The 15,277-nt window shown below is 43.6% G+C and overlaps 1 protein-coding gene across 1 annotated transcript in view; it reads right to left on the reverse strand.

Annotated features, from left to right (window-relative positions):
* VIPR1 (vasoactive intestinal peptide receptor 1) overlaps positions 1 to 15,277 on the reverse strand; it is a 75,802-nt gene that overhangs the window by 47,657 nt on the left and 12,868 nt on the right. Inside the window, exon 3 of the mRNA XM_035899624.1 lies at positions 6,452 to 6,559. Within this exon, the coding sequence (XP_035755517.1) occupies positions 6,452 to 6,559 (108 nt within the window). The remainder of the gene's footprint in view (positions 1 to 6,451; positions 6,560 to 15,277) is intronic.

The raw sequence follows: 15,277 nt of genomic DNA on the forward strand, positions 1-15,277 counted from the left end.
ATGGAAGAGCATTAACATAGCTACTCTACTTGTATAATGCCTGTCCATACCTTTATTCATACATTGTTTCAATGATGGTGGCCCTATTCTCCCACTGTCACCTGATGGACCTCTCAGCTCTACCTTCCATGAGGTCTTCTGGTCTTGATCATGGTCCCTCTGCTGCCCACACAAACAGCCCAGAGGACTGATTCCAAGTCTTCTTCCTCTGCCTCCAGGACCCTCATAGCCCTATACAAGGGGTCTAACTCTGCTCTGCAGTGAGTATTTATTTTCATTACTGGTCCTTGGGAAAAACGGAAAGACATTGTTCTACAGCAAAACACTGCGCACACAATTTATTAATTGGGATAGACTTTCTGGAACAGGAACAACTGCAGGCAAAACTTATAATTCAATTTTCTGATTTATAAATGTATTTGGGAATGATGCGGAAGAGATATGAATCAAAATGACTTTGCAGATTGCGTTATACCAACGAGTAAAGGGCCTGGTAGAGGAATGACATGATTTATTCATGACATATTAGAAAAGAAGCGAGGAGTTAGTGGAACCAAGATAAAACCAGAACATTTTCTTCATAAAAGGTGTTTGATCTGGGTAGGAGTTAAACACTGAACAGGTGAACTGAATAAATGCAGAGAGATAACTGTATTCCAAGCAATTTGTCGCCTATGTCTAGCTCTTACGGGTTTTCTCCTCCTTAATTTCTCTTCGCCCCTCATCTGTTTCAAATACACACTTCAGACTCAGAAACATGTCTGAAAGGTTGTGTCATAGGTGAGGTTTTACCTCTTTGATCTTAGTGGAAGAAAACCTCTTACTGGCTTTTAATGGGAGCCTGAATTCATACAAAGAGATATAAGGTCAGTCATTGCTAAGGGGTGTTCACTTTTGTCTCCCTCGTGCTTCTCTTGCCCTTTGCTGTAATAGCTTCTAAAGGAGAGGGGAAGGTCTGCTCTGAGCAGCAATCTGTCCTGCTTCTCTATCATCATATTCCATGGTCAGGAATCGATTTTTTTTCAAGGAGAAGCTATTAAAGCAATACTGGTTCTTATAATTTGCTCTTATTGAGATGCTGCTGAGCCCACTGGAACGTCTCTAGTTCCATTTTTATTATTGGTCTGTCCTACTGTTACTGGGAAACACCTGAGACTTTCAGACAGCTATAGCTTGCCCTTAACTGCATGCTGAAGTGGTTAGATACGGGAGAAAGTTGTGGGTAAGTCATGACAAGATATTTTCCAAACCTGCTTTATCTGCCTCAGTTGTGATCTCACAAGAGCATTCTTTCAGTACAAATTCTGCTTAGAATTTCAGGCTATTTCATAATTCCATGCCATAGTACAAACCATGGCACGATAGCAGCATGTCACGACAGACACAGCCTTCAGTTTCTTCATTTGTTCTTTTCCCATCACTTGGTCTGCAGTTATTACTGCCACATCTCCGGTGCCCTGAAGCTTATTGAGCCCTGGATTTTGGGAAATCCTTCATTGTCCCTTATCTTCCTTTCCCTTTCCTGCACATTACATTTCTAAGCGTGAAGATCTCGATCCTTAATAAATACAGATAATTCCTCCCTTCTTAGCATCACATGTTCCCCTTCACTAGGCACCTTTTGTAAACTCTTGTTTTCTCACACTAAAAGCAGAGCTGTCTAACTCTAGGACAAATTTCTCATTAGATCTTTTGGTATCGCAATCATAGCACACCATAAAATACTGACAAGAAAAAGATGCACATTTCTGGGTAAGTGGAGGCATAGCAACTCCACAAGCCATGGGTTGGCAGTGGGTTTTCGACCTAAGGACCTCAACACAGCGTGCACTGGTGCCACTGGACATCATGACTTGGGGTGCTCTGTAGGATGGTGGAGAGGTTCAGCTACTGCTCACAAAACCCACCCAGCACCAATCCTTCAGAGGAGCGGGGCACATGCATTGTCACACCTCTGTTGCAGACAAATCTCAAAGGTCTAAAGCAAACCCGAGTTTTAAATAAGCTGTATATCTGGAAAGCCACCTATTTCCTTATTTACACCCATGCACATTGCTGCGAAAGGCGCTCTCTTAAATGCGAATGTAAACTCAATACTGATCTGTGGACATGGGATCAGTGCTGGTATTGTTTCAAAGCACTTGACCGACGTTGAAGGATTTTGAGTTGAAGAATGGAAGTGCAGACACACGTTGGTGTGCTTAGCTCCACACAGGGAAGCTGCCATGCCTGGCTGCTCTGGAAGTGGCACTGCTTGCTGCGGAGAGGCAGGATCTGGACAGCGCTGTTCTAGATGGCTTGACAAGAGGAATATACCAGAACTGATGATGAATTGCGGTTTTTGCAGTCAGTAGGCCCACTAAGCCCAAGGAAGAGGAGCAGGAAAGAGGAGTCAAACACGTTCGTGAGGGATGGGAAAGGAGAGCAGAAGTAAAGTTAGAGCACCAGAGGAAAAAAGGAGTTTGGCAATCCCAAGGCCCAGAGGGATCTAACCCTCATTGAGTGGGATTCCAGAGCTTGGTTATTGCCATCCCCTCCTCCTTAACCCAACTAACCTTATAGAATCATAGAATCATAGAATAGAATCATAAAATAGAATCATAGAATCATAGAATCATAGAATCATAGAATCATAGAATCATAGAATCATAGAATCATAGAATCATAGAATCATAGAATCATAGAATCATAGAATCATAGAATCATAGAATCATAGAATCATAGAATCATAGAATGTTTAGGGTTGGAAGGGACCACTAGCCAGTTGAAGCTTAAAAACTGTCAGGGCTAATTTTTACTGTTTAACCTGTGCATAACGGACAATTTGGTTTTAGAGAAACTGCAGAAAGAAATCCCTATTACAAATGTCATCTTCTGTGTATTGAAAGAAAGCTGGAACATTCTGGTCAAGCGATGGCAAGCACTTTAATAATAAAAGGCGCCAAAAATAATTTCATCCATCTCCTTCACATGGTACTGACGAATGTCATGAAATAATGAAAATCTTCTGGATTTGTGAATGGCACAAAAATTTAATGTCAAATGACATCAGGACTATGCTAGGCATTTTAAGGTTTCTAAATGCCGTGAGATATTTTATCCTTTATTTACCATGAGAGAAGATATTAGTCATTTGAAGAGCATATTCTTTATTAGGCAGGAAAATCACATTAACTCTTTATTTCCCAGTATCTCACCCTTTCTCTGCTATAAATAAAGACTTTCTTTTGCTCACAACTTTGTCATAAGCTTTCATGTTCCTGCAAAGGGATCAAAGACTGAGACATAAACATTAACCAGATGATTGATTTCCTTGAAAGCTATTCAATCATACTTACTGCTACAAAGGAAGAACGGCTTCACAAACTGTAATGGCATTAAATTTGCAATAAATCCTATAAAACAAGAGGCGATCTTCCCCTCCCTTTATTTAAGATGACATCTGCTTTCCACATTTGTATATAATTGTACGAAGTGGACAGCTCAGAGAAAAGCAAAGCTGTTGGTTTTACTTTGGAAATTACATTAGTTTCTCTGTTTATAGAGGGAGATGCTAGCACCTACGATCTCCAGAGGTGGGATTCACCCGTATTGTAAGACTTTCACATCTGCCAGTGCCACTCTGCAATAATTTGATTGTGAATTGAGAGAAATGTGCCGTTTATCAATGCTACTCAACTATTCTTGAAGTTGAAGCCTAAAAGTCAGCTGAACTGTACAACTAAAGAGCTTATTTCTCACCACAGGCTGTAAAACAAGCTCAGGGGTAGGTTTGCATACGGAAAAATCTAAAATCAGTTGATATGGATGCCATTCCTGGTTAGATATGAGTTCCCTAAATATAGGTAGGGCGTCAGTTGAGGCATCCTCATAGACTTCTTAGAAAGAAAGTATCTCAAATGTATATCCCAGAATATCTCGAATGGCACCAGATGCTTAAGTTTCGGAAACCGAATGGAGTCCTTAGTGTCTACAGAGTAGGTGCCAACCTGTGACCTTAGTGTCTGCACCTCTACTACACTCAATAGAAAATTTATCGGTGTGGCAAATGACATTTTAGATGTCATAGAACTGTTCGGGTTCCTACATACGGTTGTCTGTTGACTGCACTGACTAGATTACTGTTGGTTGTAACGGGATCCCAGACACCTACCCTGGACAGCCACATCTGCATTAAAAACAGCAGAAACTAAGGGTGTTGAATCTGCTTTCTCCAACAAAGCAAGTCTACTCTGTGCTTTACCATCCTAAATGAGGAGAAATGGGTGTTTTCACAGTGCCGCTCATCTGATCTCTTTAAGCGGCTAACCTACGACAAGCTGAATCATGCTCTAGCCACCACTGACCAAACCAGCCACCTCTCCAGTGACTGGAAACCCTGGATGACAGTCAGATGCAGAAAACTGTATTTAACCAGAGGAAACGCATCCAAAGCAATGTGAAATCCCCCTAGAAGGCTGCTGACTGTCAGCTGCAAGACTAGGTGACATCTGCTGAGCTCACTGCCAACAGAACTGCACAAATTCCAGCAGCCACGCTACAACATGGGTCTGCAGCGAAGGGTCATGGGTTGGCTTTTGTTTGAGGTTCTTTCTTGGCCTGGCACATTGAGCTAAGTGCACAGAGGGCCCAAGCGATGCCCTGACTGCTCTCAGTGAAGTCTGGACTTCTCCCAGAGTAGGAACCATTCACTTGCCTAAGCACAGGTTTTTTGAGGTATCCGTAAGCACTTGAGATGTCCAGTGACACATGAACTATGGCAGAACTGCACCTTTCTGCAGGGGAACCTGGAGACCAGCTGAGATGTCCTAGGACATTCCAGAGAGCAGTAGAGGCCCATGAATGGGCCAATTTATTGAGTCTCATAAGCCTATCCTAGCGCACAATTAAAGGCATCCCACTTTCATTAGCTTGAGCATCCGCTCACATATATAACACACAGTATAATATATATGTTATACCTTCCTCATAGCTCTGCTCTGGTGGGATGAAGTATTAGGAAAAAATTCTTAGAGAGTTTTTTTCTTCTTGTTTAACTGACTCTGCTGGGTCTCTAAAACCCAGTGAGCAAACGTTGTGCTCAAGAGAGGCGTGGGCACAAAGCATCAACAGCAGGCAATTATTCCACATGGCTGGACCAATACCCAGGGGACTTGTCCTGCAAGATGTGATATTACAGCAGCTTCTGCCTGCTTTCCCCGGGTGTTGTCACAGCAGCGATGAACTATTGGGGAGTTTTGGAAATAGGGAGGTTACAGCACTAGGATAGGATTCCGGGGATTTTTCATTTCCCTTCTGGGTCTGAAAAGACTTTTGGTGTGGCCTTGGGCAAGCCAGGTAATCAGCGTGGGTTGGTTAATCAGTGTAGTGCCCTGGCCTGTTAAACAGGGACGATATTGTATCCTTAATCCCATTCATAATCTATCACGTTTGTTTGGACTGTGTGACTGTAAAAGCGGAGACTTATCAGCTCGGTGCATAAACTCCAGTGCAAAAGAGCTTAATTCTCTGTGGAGGCCTGCAGGACTACTATAATAAAAAATAGTAAATAATGACTATAAACTACCAGGAGACAAAGAGTCCTATTGCTGCATGGCTCTTGAGACCTGAATTTTAAGTGAAAGCTTCCCAGAACCCCCCAAACAGTGAGTTAAGCTGCTTCCTCCATTAACCTTCCCTGCCCATTATTTGCCAGGTTAATTTCTTGGCCTGTGGCCAAATTTGTCATTTTAGCAAAAAAAATACTTTATTACGCACAGTTTCAGCTTGTTTATTTTATGTCAGTGACTTAATTAATTGCAGTGCTAAACTGTTTATTTTGTACAACAAACATACTATTACACAGGTTGATTCGATTTTCACTGCACAACATCCACATTATTGGATTTCACCAGGAGCCATTTTTGTATCCCTATGATCCAGAGTAGTACGTGGTGCTGCAAGAAGGAAAGGGAGGATGCTCTAATGGTCTGGGCATTCATGTATGGCTTGGAAACCTCCGTTACCTTCTGCAAAGTGCTTGTTTCTCTCTCTGATTATACCAGGAAGCTTCCCCTGTGATATGATGTGAAACCCCACAGGCAGTGAAGCTGTAAAACCATTTGAGGCTGTAGTGAGGTGGGGGTCGGGCTCTTCTCCCTGGTAACAGATGATAGGACGAGGGGGAATGGTTTGAAGCTGTGCCAGGGCAGGTTTAGGCTAGACATTAGGAAAAACTTCTTCACCGAAAGGGGTGTCAGGCTCTGGAATGGGCTGCCCAGGGAGGTGGTCGAGTCCTCATCCCTGGAGGTATTTAAAAGAAGGATGGATGAGGTGCTTAGGGACAGGGTTTAGTGGTGGGATGGCAGGGTTAGGTTAAAGGTTGGACTCGATGATCTCAAAGGTCTTTTCCAACCAAAGTGATTCTATGTTTCTATGATTTCAGGGAGATGAGCTGTCTGGTTTTGCTTACCAAGGAAACTGGTGAGGAATCTGAAGTATTTTGGGCATGGCCGTACCACAACTTCTCCCACCTCCGCTGCAGGCCAGCACGTGATGTTGTCCCATTGCCTTCTGCAACCTGGGAAAAAAAGAAAAGCAGACGGTAGAACAAGGACGAGTGGTATCTGCTGGATGGAGCAGAGGAACTGGGGCAGAGCAGAGCAGCTGTGCAAAGGCGTGTGGAGCCTACCACCTCGGTGCAGATAGAAGGAAAGGCACAGAAATATTTTAATTAAACATGTGGCTTTCAGCTACCCCAGGCCCTGAAATTCACAGAATCCCAGACTGGCAGGGGTTGGAAGGGACTTTGGGAGTTCATCTAGTCCAACCCTCCTGCTCAAGCAGGCTCACCCAGAGCAGGGGGCACAGGACATCGTCCAGGCAGGGTTTGAATATCTCCAGAGAAGGAGGCTCCACAGCCCCCCTGGGCAGCCTGGGCCAGGGCTCGGGCACCCTCCAAGTAAAGAAGTTCTTCCTCACATTCAACTGGAACCTCTTCTGCTTCAGTTTGTGCCCATTGCCCCTTGTCCTGGCGCTGAGCACCACTGAGAAGAGTCTGGCTCCATCCCCGTGACATCCACCCTTGAGATATTTGTAAATGTTAATGAGGTCCCCTCTCAATCTTCTCTTCTCCAGGCTGAACAAGCCCAGCTCCCTCAGCCTTTCCTCCTAGGGGAGATGCTCCAGTCCCCTCATCATCTTTGTTGCCCTCCTCTGGACTCTCTTCAGGAGTTCCTCAGCCACACTCCAACGCGCCCCAGGATGCCATTGGCCTTCCTGGCAACAAGAGCACCCTGCTGGCTCATGGTCAAAGCACTGGTAGTGTCTGTAACTTTCCAGAAATGGGCACAGAAAGAACAGCAGAATGGTGCAAGAATTGGGCAAATTAGAATTAACAAAGAACAGTGCCTTTTTGTAGATGAGAAAGGCAGAAATGCCTAATTAAAGATCTCTCTTCCTTGTTCTTCTCTCTCCCTGTTGTGTTAAAACACCTGGTCTGAACATGTGAGACATGCTCCCCTTCCTTCTCTGCTTCCCCCAAACTTCTGTCACCAACCTTTTCTTCCCCTTGAAATGAGATGATTGTGCAGGGGATGTGCTCAGCAGGAAGGGGAGACTGACAGTCGCGATCAGGAGCCAAATCCCTTCTCAGGAAGCAGTTTTTCTCCTTAAAAAGGGAGAAGGGACAAAACACTCCTGAAGGCTGAGGAGGGACAGTGCTGTCACCAGGAGATGCTCTCTATGGAAGGGTGGTGTGAGGTGGTGCTGAGGCGGTACCTATCCAAGCTAGGAATGAAGGTACAATTAATGGAGCTAACTTCAGGGAGAAAACATAGGAATTTTTTAAAATTAAGCATTTCTGAAGATTTTATGGATAGAATAAAAACTTTCTTGGAGAAAAAAAAATCGCATGTCCTTCCTACAGAGTTATAATGTGTTGTTCTGATTTTGCCCTTTTCCTTCTGCTTTCTTGAAAGACATTAATGATATCACATACGTGCTGCACTGTTGAAGAATGCAATATTAGCACTGAAGCCAAAAGGATTTGGCAGACCTGAATTAAAAAAAAAAAAAAAAATCAGCTGTGTTTTTGCCTCAACATGTTACATATTTTAGGGTTTGCACTAGAATTTTGAAAACATTTTTTTTCCCCTTTAAATTTCCAACAGACAGGCACTTCGGTTGCTGCCTGGGTTAGATAGATGGGTTGTCAACAGATCTCAATTTTTTTTATAGCACCTCTGCTCTCGGTTATCTGTCATGCCCCATTAGATTGCAACACTTCCCCAAATGTGACTAAAGTTGTTGCTGTTGAGGTCAACAGCCTAACGAGAAAAACCAGAATATGCAGGAGAAAGCTTAGAGAAAATACTTTTCACATACAAGTGAAGGGAACTATGAAAACCACTGTCAAGCTGCATTTCTTGGTAATTATATCCCAATCTGAAATTCCTCCTTTAAATCATCTTTTACTACTGGAGGTAAGAAAAAGGCTGGTGTCATCATCAGTCTGTTCAGACTGAGGCAGCCTGCTGTCTCAGATCAATAACGAGAGCGCACAAAAATGCTTTGAAGCTGAAAAAGAACCCTCAGCTCCCTTTCAACGTTATTTTACAGGTTTTTCCTTCCTTCTTTCATGAGCAAATAGAACTTTTCAAATGAAGTCCTGAGGTGAGTTTATCGGAGCCTGAAAAAATGGAATAACTGATGGTATCTTCTTTGTGCGTGCTCTTCTGTAGTGTTCATTAAAATTCAGTTTTCAGGTTTCTAATATTGGGTGCAAAGCTCAGTTTCCACAGCGTCATACTTACCTGCCACCAAACAGCCAGCAGCTCCAAAAGTATTAAGATATTAGATATTCTGCCCATGGAAAATAGATGATTTCATGACAGGATCTTTCATGTTCTATAGCCTTTTCCTCCATCAACCTCAAAAAATTATAGTACCATTACCTCAGGACAGATTATAATGTGAAATAAAATACAAGGTGATAGTGTCAGACAGCTTTTTAAATGTCCTGAATTATACACTTTGAGAATTTTTATGATCTGTATTTTTTTCTGTGTTAGAATTTTTCACCAGCACTTGTGATGCATGAAAAAAAACCTTTAGGTGTTCACTTTCGTAACAAAAGCTTTCTTTGATTAAAATAAAGTGAAGACACACAAGACTGGCCTTGCAAGACACACAAATTGGATCTTTAAAAATTATTGCTTCTGTAAAGACATCCCACATCTGCCTATTAGCTCGTCCAACACCGTTCTTCTTTATTGCCCCCCCAGGCATGCTGACAATATTTATGGGAGGGTCCAGGTTTTAAAGGTGGGATTCATATCCCCCGGCGTGATGACAATATTTATGCAGCTGCCTGGAAGGGTCCAGGTTTTAAAGGTGGGATTCATATCCCTAAATTTATGCATCTAAAAGTCAGATGTGCAAACCTAAAGAAGCCACTGGAAACCAGAGCTCTGGCTGGCAGTTCATGTAGGATGGTTAGCTGAAGTTTGGAAAATGAGGTGTCCTCCTCTCCCCAATGACTAGAAGAGGGACTAGAAGAGGGCCTGCATGATTAACTCAAGTTTAATGAACTGGAACAACACAAAGACTGATGCCTGCAGAGATGCATTGCATTTGCAGTCCAACGCTTGCCGCTTGCCCTGTAGTCATCCCATTACAACATCAGGCAAAAGTTTGTGCCTGTCCATCCAAACCAGGACACAGACAACCCTTATCAAATAGCCTTCTAGAAAATGCTTTTCTTTCACCCAAACTGATAGACCTTACCCTGGAAAACTGCTGGGATCAGGGGGTTGGCGGGCAATATTTGGTCATGTCAGCATGACAGAGCAGTACCTTAGAAAACTATTTGAGGGCAGAAACAGCTGCAATGTGCCTTGGAAAAAGGAAATCCCTCTCTTCCCGGTGGCATCACTTGGCTTTCAATGGCTGTAATAAAGATGACAGTTTGTTTTGCCTGATCAAATCATGTTTGGTGATTGCTAAGTGTTTCTCCATTAATTAATTATAAATGTTGTCTTCTCCCTTGCACTCAGCATCTGCAGGAAGGATGCAAAGGTATTTATCAATCCTTAGCCAAGGCAGCAGGTGCAAATGAGCCATGAATACACCTACCCTACAACTCCATTTCAATCAAGAACTGCTCTGCTCATTTGCTTGTTACCCAAAGCCAAGGACTACACACTGCCAAGGGCTGTGCTTTGCTCTGGAAAGGATCACAAGTGAATCTGGAGAGGCAGCGTAAAAATAAGCGCGTGGCTTTTTCAAGACAGTAGCATTTCCCACTTCCTTGGGTAATCAGGTGCACGCTAAACTCTTGTCATTATAAATCTATATATTTATATCTATAAAAGAGAGTCTTTTCCTTTTCAATTATTTTAACTGTGACTTCCAGACACTCAGCTTTGTCCTGCTGTTGCCTGGTAGATCGTGAAGTGCTCGCTGGAGCCAAATATCTTCTTCTGGGGGGCTGCAGGGAGAAATCCTTCATGACTCTAACGAAGCGGCCTTTTAACCTTCATTCAGATGAGCAGGTCACACTGCTCATCGCTGGACTGTAAGCCATGCAATTAGTGTCATTACTAGCAGCCACCGCTCTCCCTCTTGAAGCAAGGTCCTAAAGTCTTGCTGAAGGAATGGGCTGGAGGCTGTCGGCCACGTGCTGGAGCTCAGATCTTTACACCCAGCAGCTGAACCTTCCTCTTTGCAAGCCAGATGCCCCAAGTGCAAGCCAAGGGCAGCAACAGCCTTGGCCGGGCTTTGGAGATCCCTCCTCTAAGAGGTTCTGACGCAGAAGAAGTGAAGACCACGGACACAGCCCCGTTAGGAAACCCCACCAGGGCTGCAGAAGGTGGTAACCTTTTCCACTGTCTCTGCGAAATGTGAATCAAAGCTCAGGCCCTCATTTTCTCTCCCTTTAAAAGGTTAATAAACAGAAAACAGGTCACTTGTCAGGAAGCACAGGTATCCAGTGGTTTGCAGAACTGGCAGACCAGAGCGCCAGAAACATTTATTTGAGTCCTATCTACACTCACAGCAAATATACTGTCAAAGCTTATCTAGCAAGCAGCAGAGAATAACTTTACTTCATGAATAAACATGACTTCCAGAGCTCTGGCACAGCTCTGAGATGTGACTAGGTTTGGCTGAGGAAAGGAACGAAGGGCAGTAGGCTGGTGCCAGGCACTCTCTTAACCCAGGTGAACTCTTAATTCAGAAGAAAACCCCTTTCAGCACATCTCTCATTTGCACCAAATTCTCCCTAATGACTGGGGTCACTCCTGGTCTCTTCTGAAGGGCATTCACACACGACTTTTGCTTTTGGAACCCATGTTTGTATGCAAAGATACCCCATTGATGCCTGGGGTATCTCGGGATCTCTGCACGCCCCCCACTACCCACAGGTAGATAACAGCAAGGCAAAGGCGCAGCTTGATTAAGCCAAGCTGAGATACCAGTGGGTACCATCACAGGCTGGTGTGCTTGCAATGGAATCTCATTTTCATTCCAATCTGCTATCGGCAGGCAGTTTCTAACCTCTCTGGCGCTAGGACTGTAAACAGCTATTGAGGGACATTTCTTCTCCCACTGACAAGCTCATGCAGAAGCGCAGCCTAGGTGCTCACCCGTGGTCTGTCCCGTTCGGTCTGATTGCAACCCATTATCATAGCATCGACCTTCTTGTCCCAGCTGAGCACTAAGCTTTCGCCCGACTGAAGAAAACAGACCTCAAAAGATGGTTCCTGCAACAACCGACTCGGCTCCGGACAGGCAGCTTGAATTCAGGCACAAGCAAGAGGTTAGGAAAACCCAACCTGAGCTGCTGCCCCAGACTCCAGTGAGCAGAGACTTCCCGAATCAGGGATAATCTTCTACTGAAATCTTAAAAGTTTTATGTAAGAATAAGAAATACCTTAGATCCTTTTTCTCTCACGAATCTTTTAAATTAAATGCAATTTGATTTTGCTTCTGACCCCATGGAAATTTTTTTTAAAATTCACAACCAAGGAGTCGCACAGTTTAAGTGCTCACTGGAAGAAAAAATGCATCCTTTTCTGAATTCACTTTGAACCTGCTCATTGCTGGTTTTGTTAGAAATTGCCTAGTTCTTTTACAAAGGCAGCAATATTCATAACCTAACCACAATATCCCTTTCCCTGGGGAGGAAAAACATAAAATCCTCTCTCATATCCCTCCTCAGGCATCTCTTTTTTTCAAGCTGAAGTGTCCTAGCCTATTTAGTTGCTTCTAGCATGGAAGCAGTTCCCTCTCATTTCTGCCTTGTATCTTTTGTGGTTTTAATTCTACCCCATCCTGCCCTGCCCTGGACTTGCAGAATAGGGTTTTACCTTATTTTTCTGTGACAGATTGGGTTTGACAGGGGGTAGCTTGGCTCCAAGGTTTCACTAAATGAATCCTCGCACCCTTCCCTGCAAAATTCAACCCTTTCCCTCCCGTATTCATTGCTGTGCCCTCCTCCCCCCCAGGCCCACTCATACACTCAAGCATCCTGGGGACACCTCTCCTCCCCCAGTTCCATCTTATCACCTTTTTATCAGCACTGACAGCCTGCTCTGAAGCAAACCCACCCCCTCAGAGCTCCCCTTTCAACTTTCCAGGGTTTTGCATTTAATTTGAATATTATTTTGCCTGTCATGCTGCCTGCTCTCACTCCGGCACTGTGGGCAGGATGTGACAGAGAAACCACTTTGCTGAAGGGAAACCACAATCCTGCCAGGGCATGCAAACCCCTGACTCCGGAGCATTTCCTTCCCACCATGGATGTGCTCTTTGTGGTGCAGTGATGCTCCTTTGGCCACCCCTCAGTGAGGGATTTGCAGTCCCAATTCAGCAGAAAATGGACTTGGGCAATCACAGAAAGCAAAAAGGATCCTCAGATTGAGGGTAAACGGAAAGAGTTTACTGCAGTCTTGGCCTCAATATCTGTGGCGACAGACATTGATTTCATTTTTCCCACTCTGTGTACAAGCTGGAGAGTAACAAGAACACCATTACTTGCTATAAAAACTGGTTTGCACTTCTGCAGTGGCTTCCAGTAGAAGCTGTCCAAGCACTCAACAGGAAATGTTAAAGGATATCTTTCCTCCTAAATGTTTGCAGAAATTTGACTCAAAGACATATGAAGGAAACCTCACCTTAAGCCCCCAGACGGAGTCATTCTAAACACCATGAAAGAAATCATCAGAGACTATTTCTGGACAATTATTTTTAAGCATGAAAATCCTATGATTTTTTCCATCATCAACATCTACTAGGAAACATGTTAAAAAAAAAAGTTTCTAATATTTCAATTTTCCTTTAGCCATCAAACTAAATAAACACTTGACTCTCTTCATTCCTCCAGATCACTCTTTATAAATCAAATTTGTGACGTGAGCTCTTCTGCCTAATTTTAGAACATGTAAACTGAATCAAAAGATCCAAGATTTAAGACAAAGGTTTACAAAGTGGGTTGCCAAAAACATAACTTATCTCCTCACCAGCATCTAAACAAGAGGGAGATATCTAGTGCTCTGACATGGAACATACTTAAAGGATTATTCCAGGGCTTCCTCATTCCTTACCCAAATCCCTCTGCTCTTCCAGAAGTTGTAGAGAATGGGGTTTATAGAGAACCAGACTTTGAATTTAGGTACCTACTCTTCCTATATGGCTTTTCTCATGTTGGCACTTCCAGACAGCAATTCATAGTGAAGGTGACTAGGCTCAACCTCTAGCAATGCTTTTTTTGACTGTTGGGGAGGCAAGAGTGACTACCTTGATAATTTAAGATTTAAAATGGGGTTCACCTCAGCTGTAGCTCCTCCGTACATCACTGTGTCACCTACCAGAAGGACACAGGGGTGTTGTAAGGAGATTTTGTGGGTCTTCCTAATAAAACAGGCCAAGCAAGGACAGGACACTGAGTGCACCAGCTCTCACTGATGGTTCAAGTGCTGTGAGAGTCAGGAGACTTTTCCTCAACTTTCCAACGTTTAGTCCAATCTGCATGAATTCCTTGACTTGCTTAAATCACAGAATCGTAGAATCATAGAATTCTAGGTTAGAAGGGACCTCAAGGATCATCTAGTCCCACCTTTCTAGGCAAGAGTACAGTCTAGACAAGATGTCCCAGCACCCTGTCCAGCTGAGTCTTAAAAGTGTCCAATGTGGTGGAGTCAATCACTTCCCTGGGGAGATTATTCTAATGGTTGACTGTTGTCATGGTGAAAAATTAATATGGCAGCTTGAATGGTAGTATCAAGATGAGAGCTCAGGAGACCTGGCCACTCTAATGAAGTGCAAACCCTCCTGCTGACCAACTCAGCTTGACTTGCTCATTGAAGGCAAACAGGCAAGCGACAGTCCCCTGTGGCAACGTGCTCATGGTTTACCCATTTGGAATAAGATGTGGAGAGGTCTCTCCTATAGAATTTATGGCATGATTAACAGGAATCTTACCCTGTTGCTACTTTAAAGGGTCATCCTGTACCTTCAAGACGAAATGATATGCTTTGCAATGGAGATTTTTAGCCAGTGCTGCTTTGCTCTTCTTCACAGTAAATATTGGGCTAAGATATGACACCCCAATGAAAAAAGGAAGGGTAAAATGGAAATTTTCTCTACAGACTGTAAGCCACAGGCTGCCTGTTCTGCTACTAGAAAGATAGGGCAGGCCTTACACAAAGCCGGAGAGAGTTTCACCCTGTAAAATCTTCATGATCTGGCTCTTGCTTATTAAATGTGCTGGAATTTGTGCTAGAAACGTGCTTCTCGCCCATAAATATAGAGGGGCATCTGCAGAAGCAGGGAAGTTTGTGTGGAAGGCCTGTACATTACCTCTGTAGGAAGGGACAAGAGGGACCAGAAAGGTTTGGTTTCACATGGAGAGGTATATAATGGTCAGAAGGCAAGGAAAAAGAAAAGCTAAATTTGTAAGCCACTGATAATTTAAAAGCTTTCCATAATAGAAACCCTACTTATGCCTGGCAGATGGAAAGCGTGGTACCTCTGACCTCAGCTTCTCATGTCCTCCACAATTTCACTTTCCTATGTTAAAAGGTCTGGCTATCAAGAAATAGAAGCACCTAGATAACAGAAAGTCCAGTGCATAGTAAAATCAGTGGAAAATTCTCCACCGGCTGCAGCTGGTTTTGGACCTCGGCCATATATTGTAACAGGAGTTCAGCATAACCTATGGCATATGCAACATTTTCCAACGTACTTATCCTACGTAAAAAGGGTGGATACCATCCTGAAAGTGCTCTGATACAGTCAG

Source organism: Egretta garzetta, unplaced genomic scaffold (genome assembly GCF_000687185.1).
Source record: "Egretta garzetta isolate BGI_Z169 unplaced genomic scaffold, ASM68718v1 scaffold117, whole genome shotgun sequence".
In the NCBI taxonomy this organism is placed as follows: domain Eukaryota; kingdom Metazoa; phylum Chordata; class Aves; order Pelecaniformes; family Ardeidae; genus Egretta; species Egretta garzetta.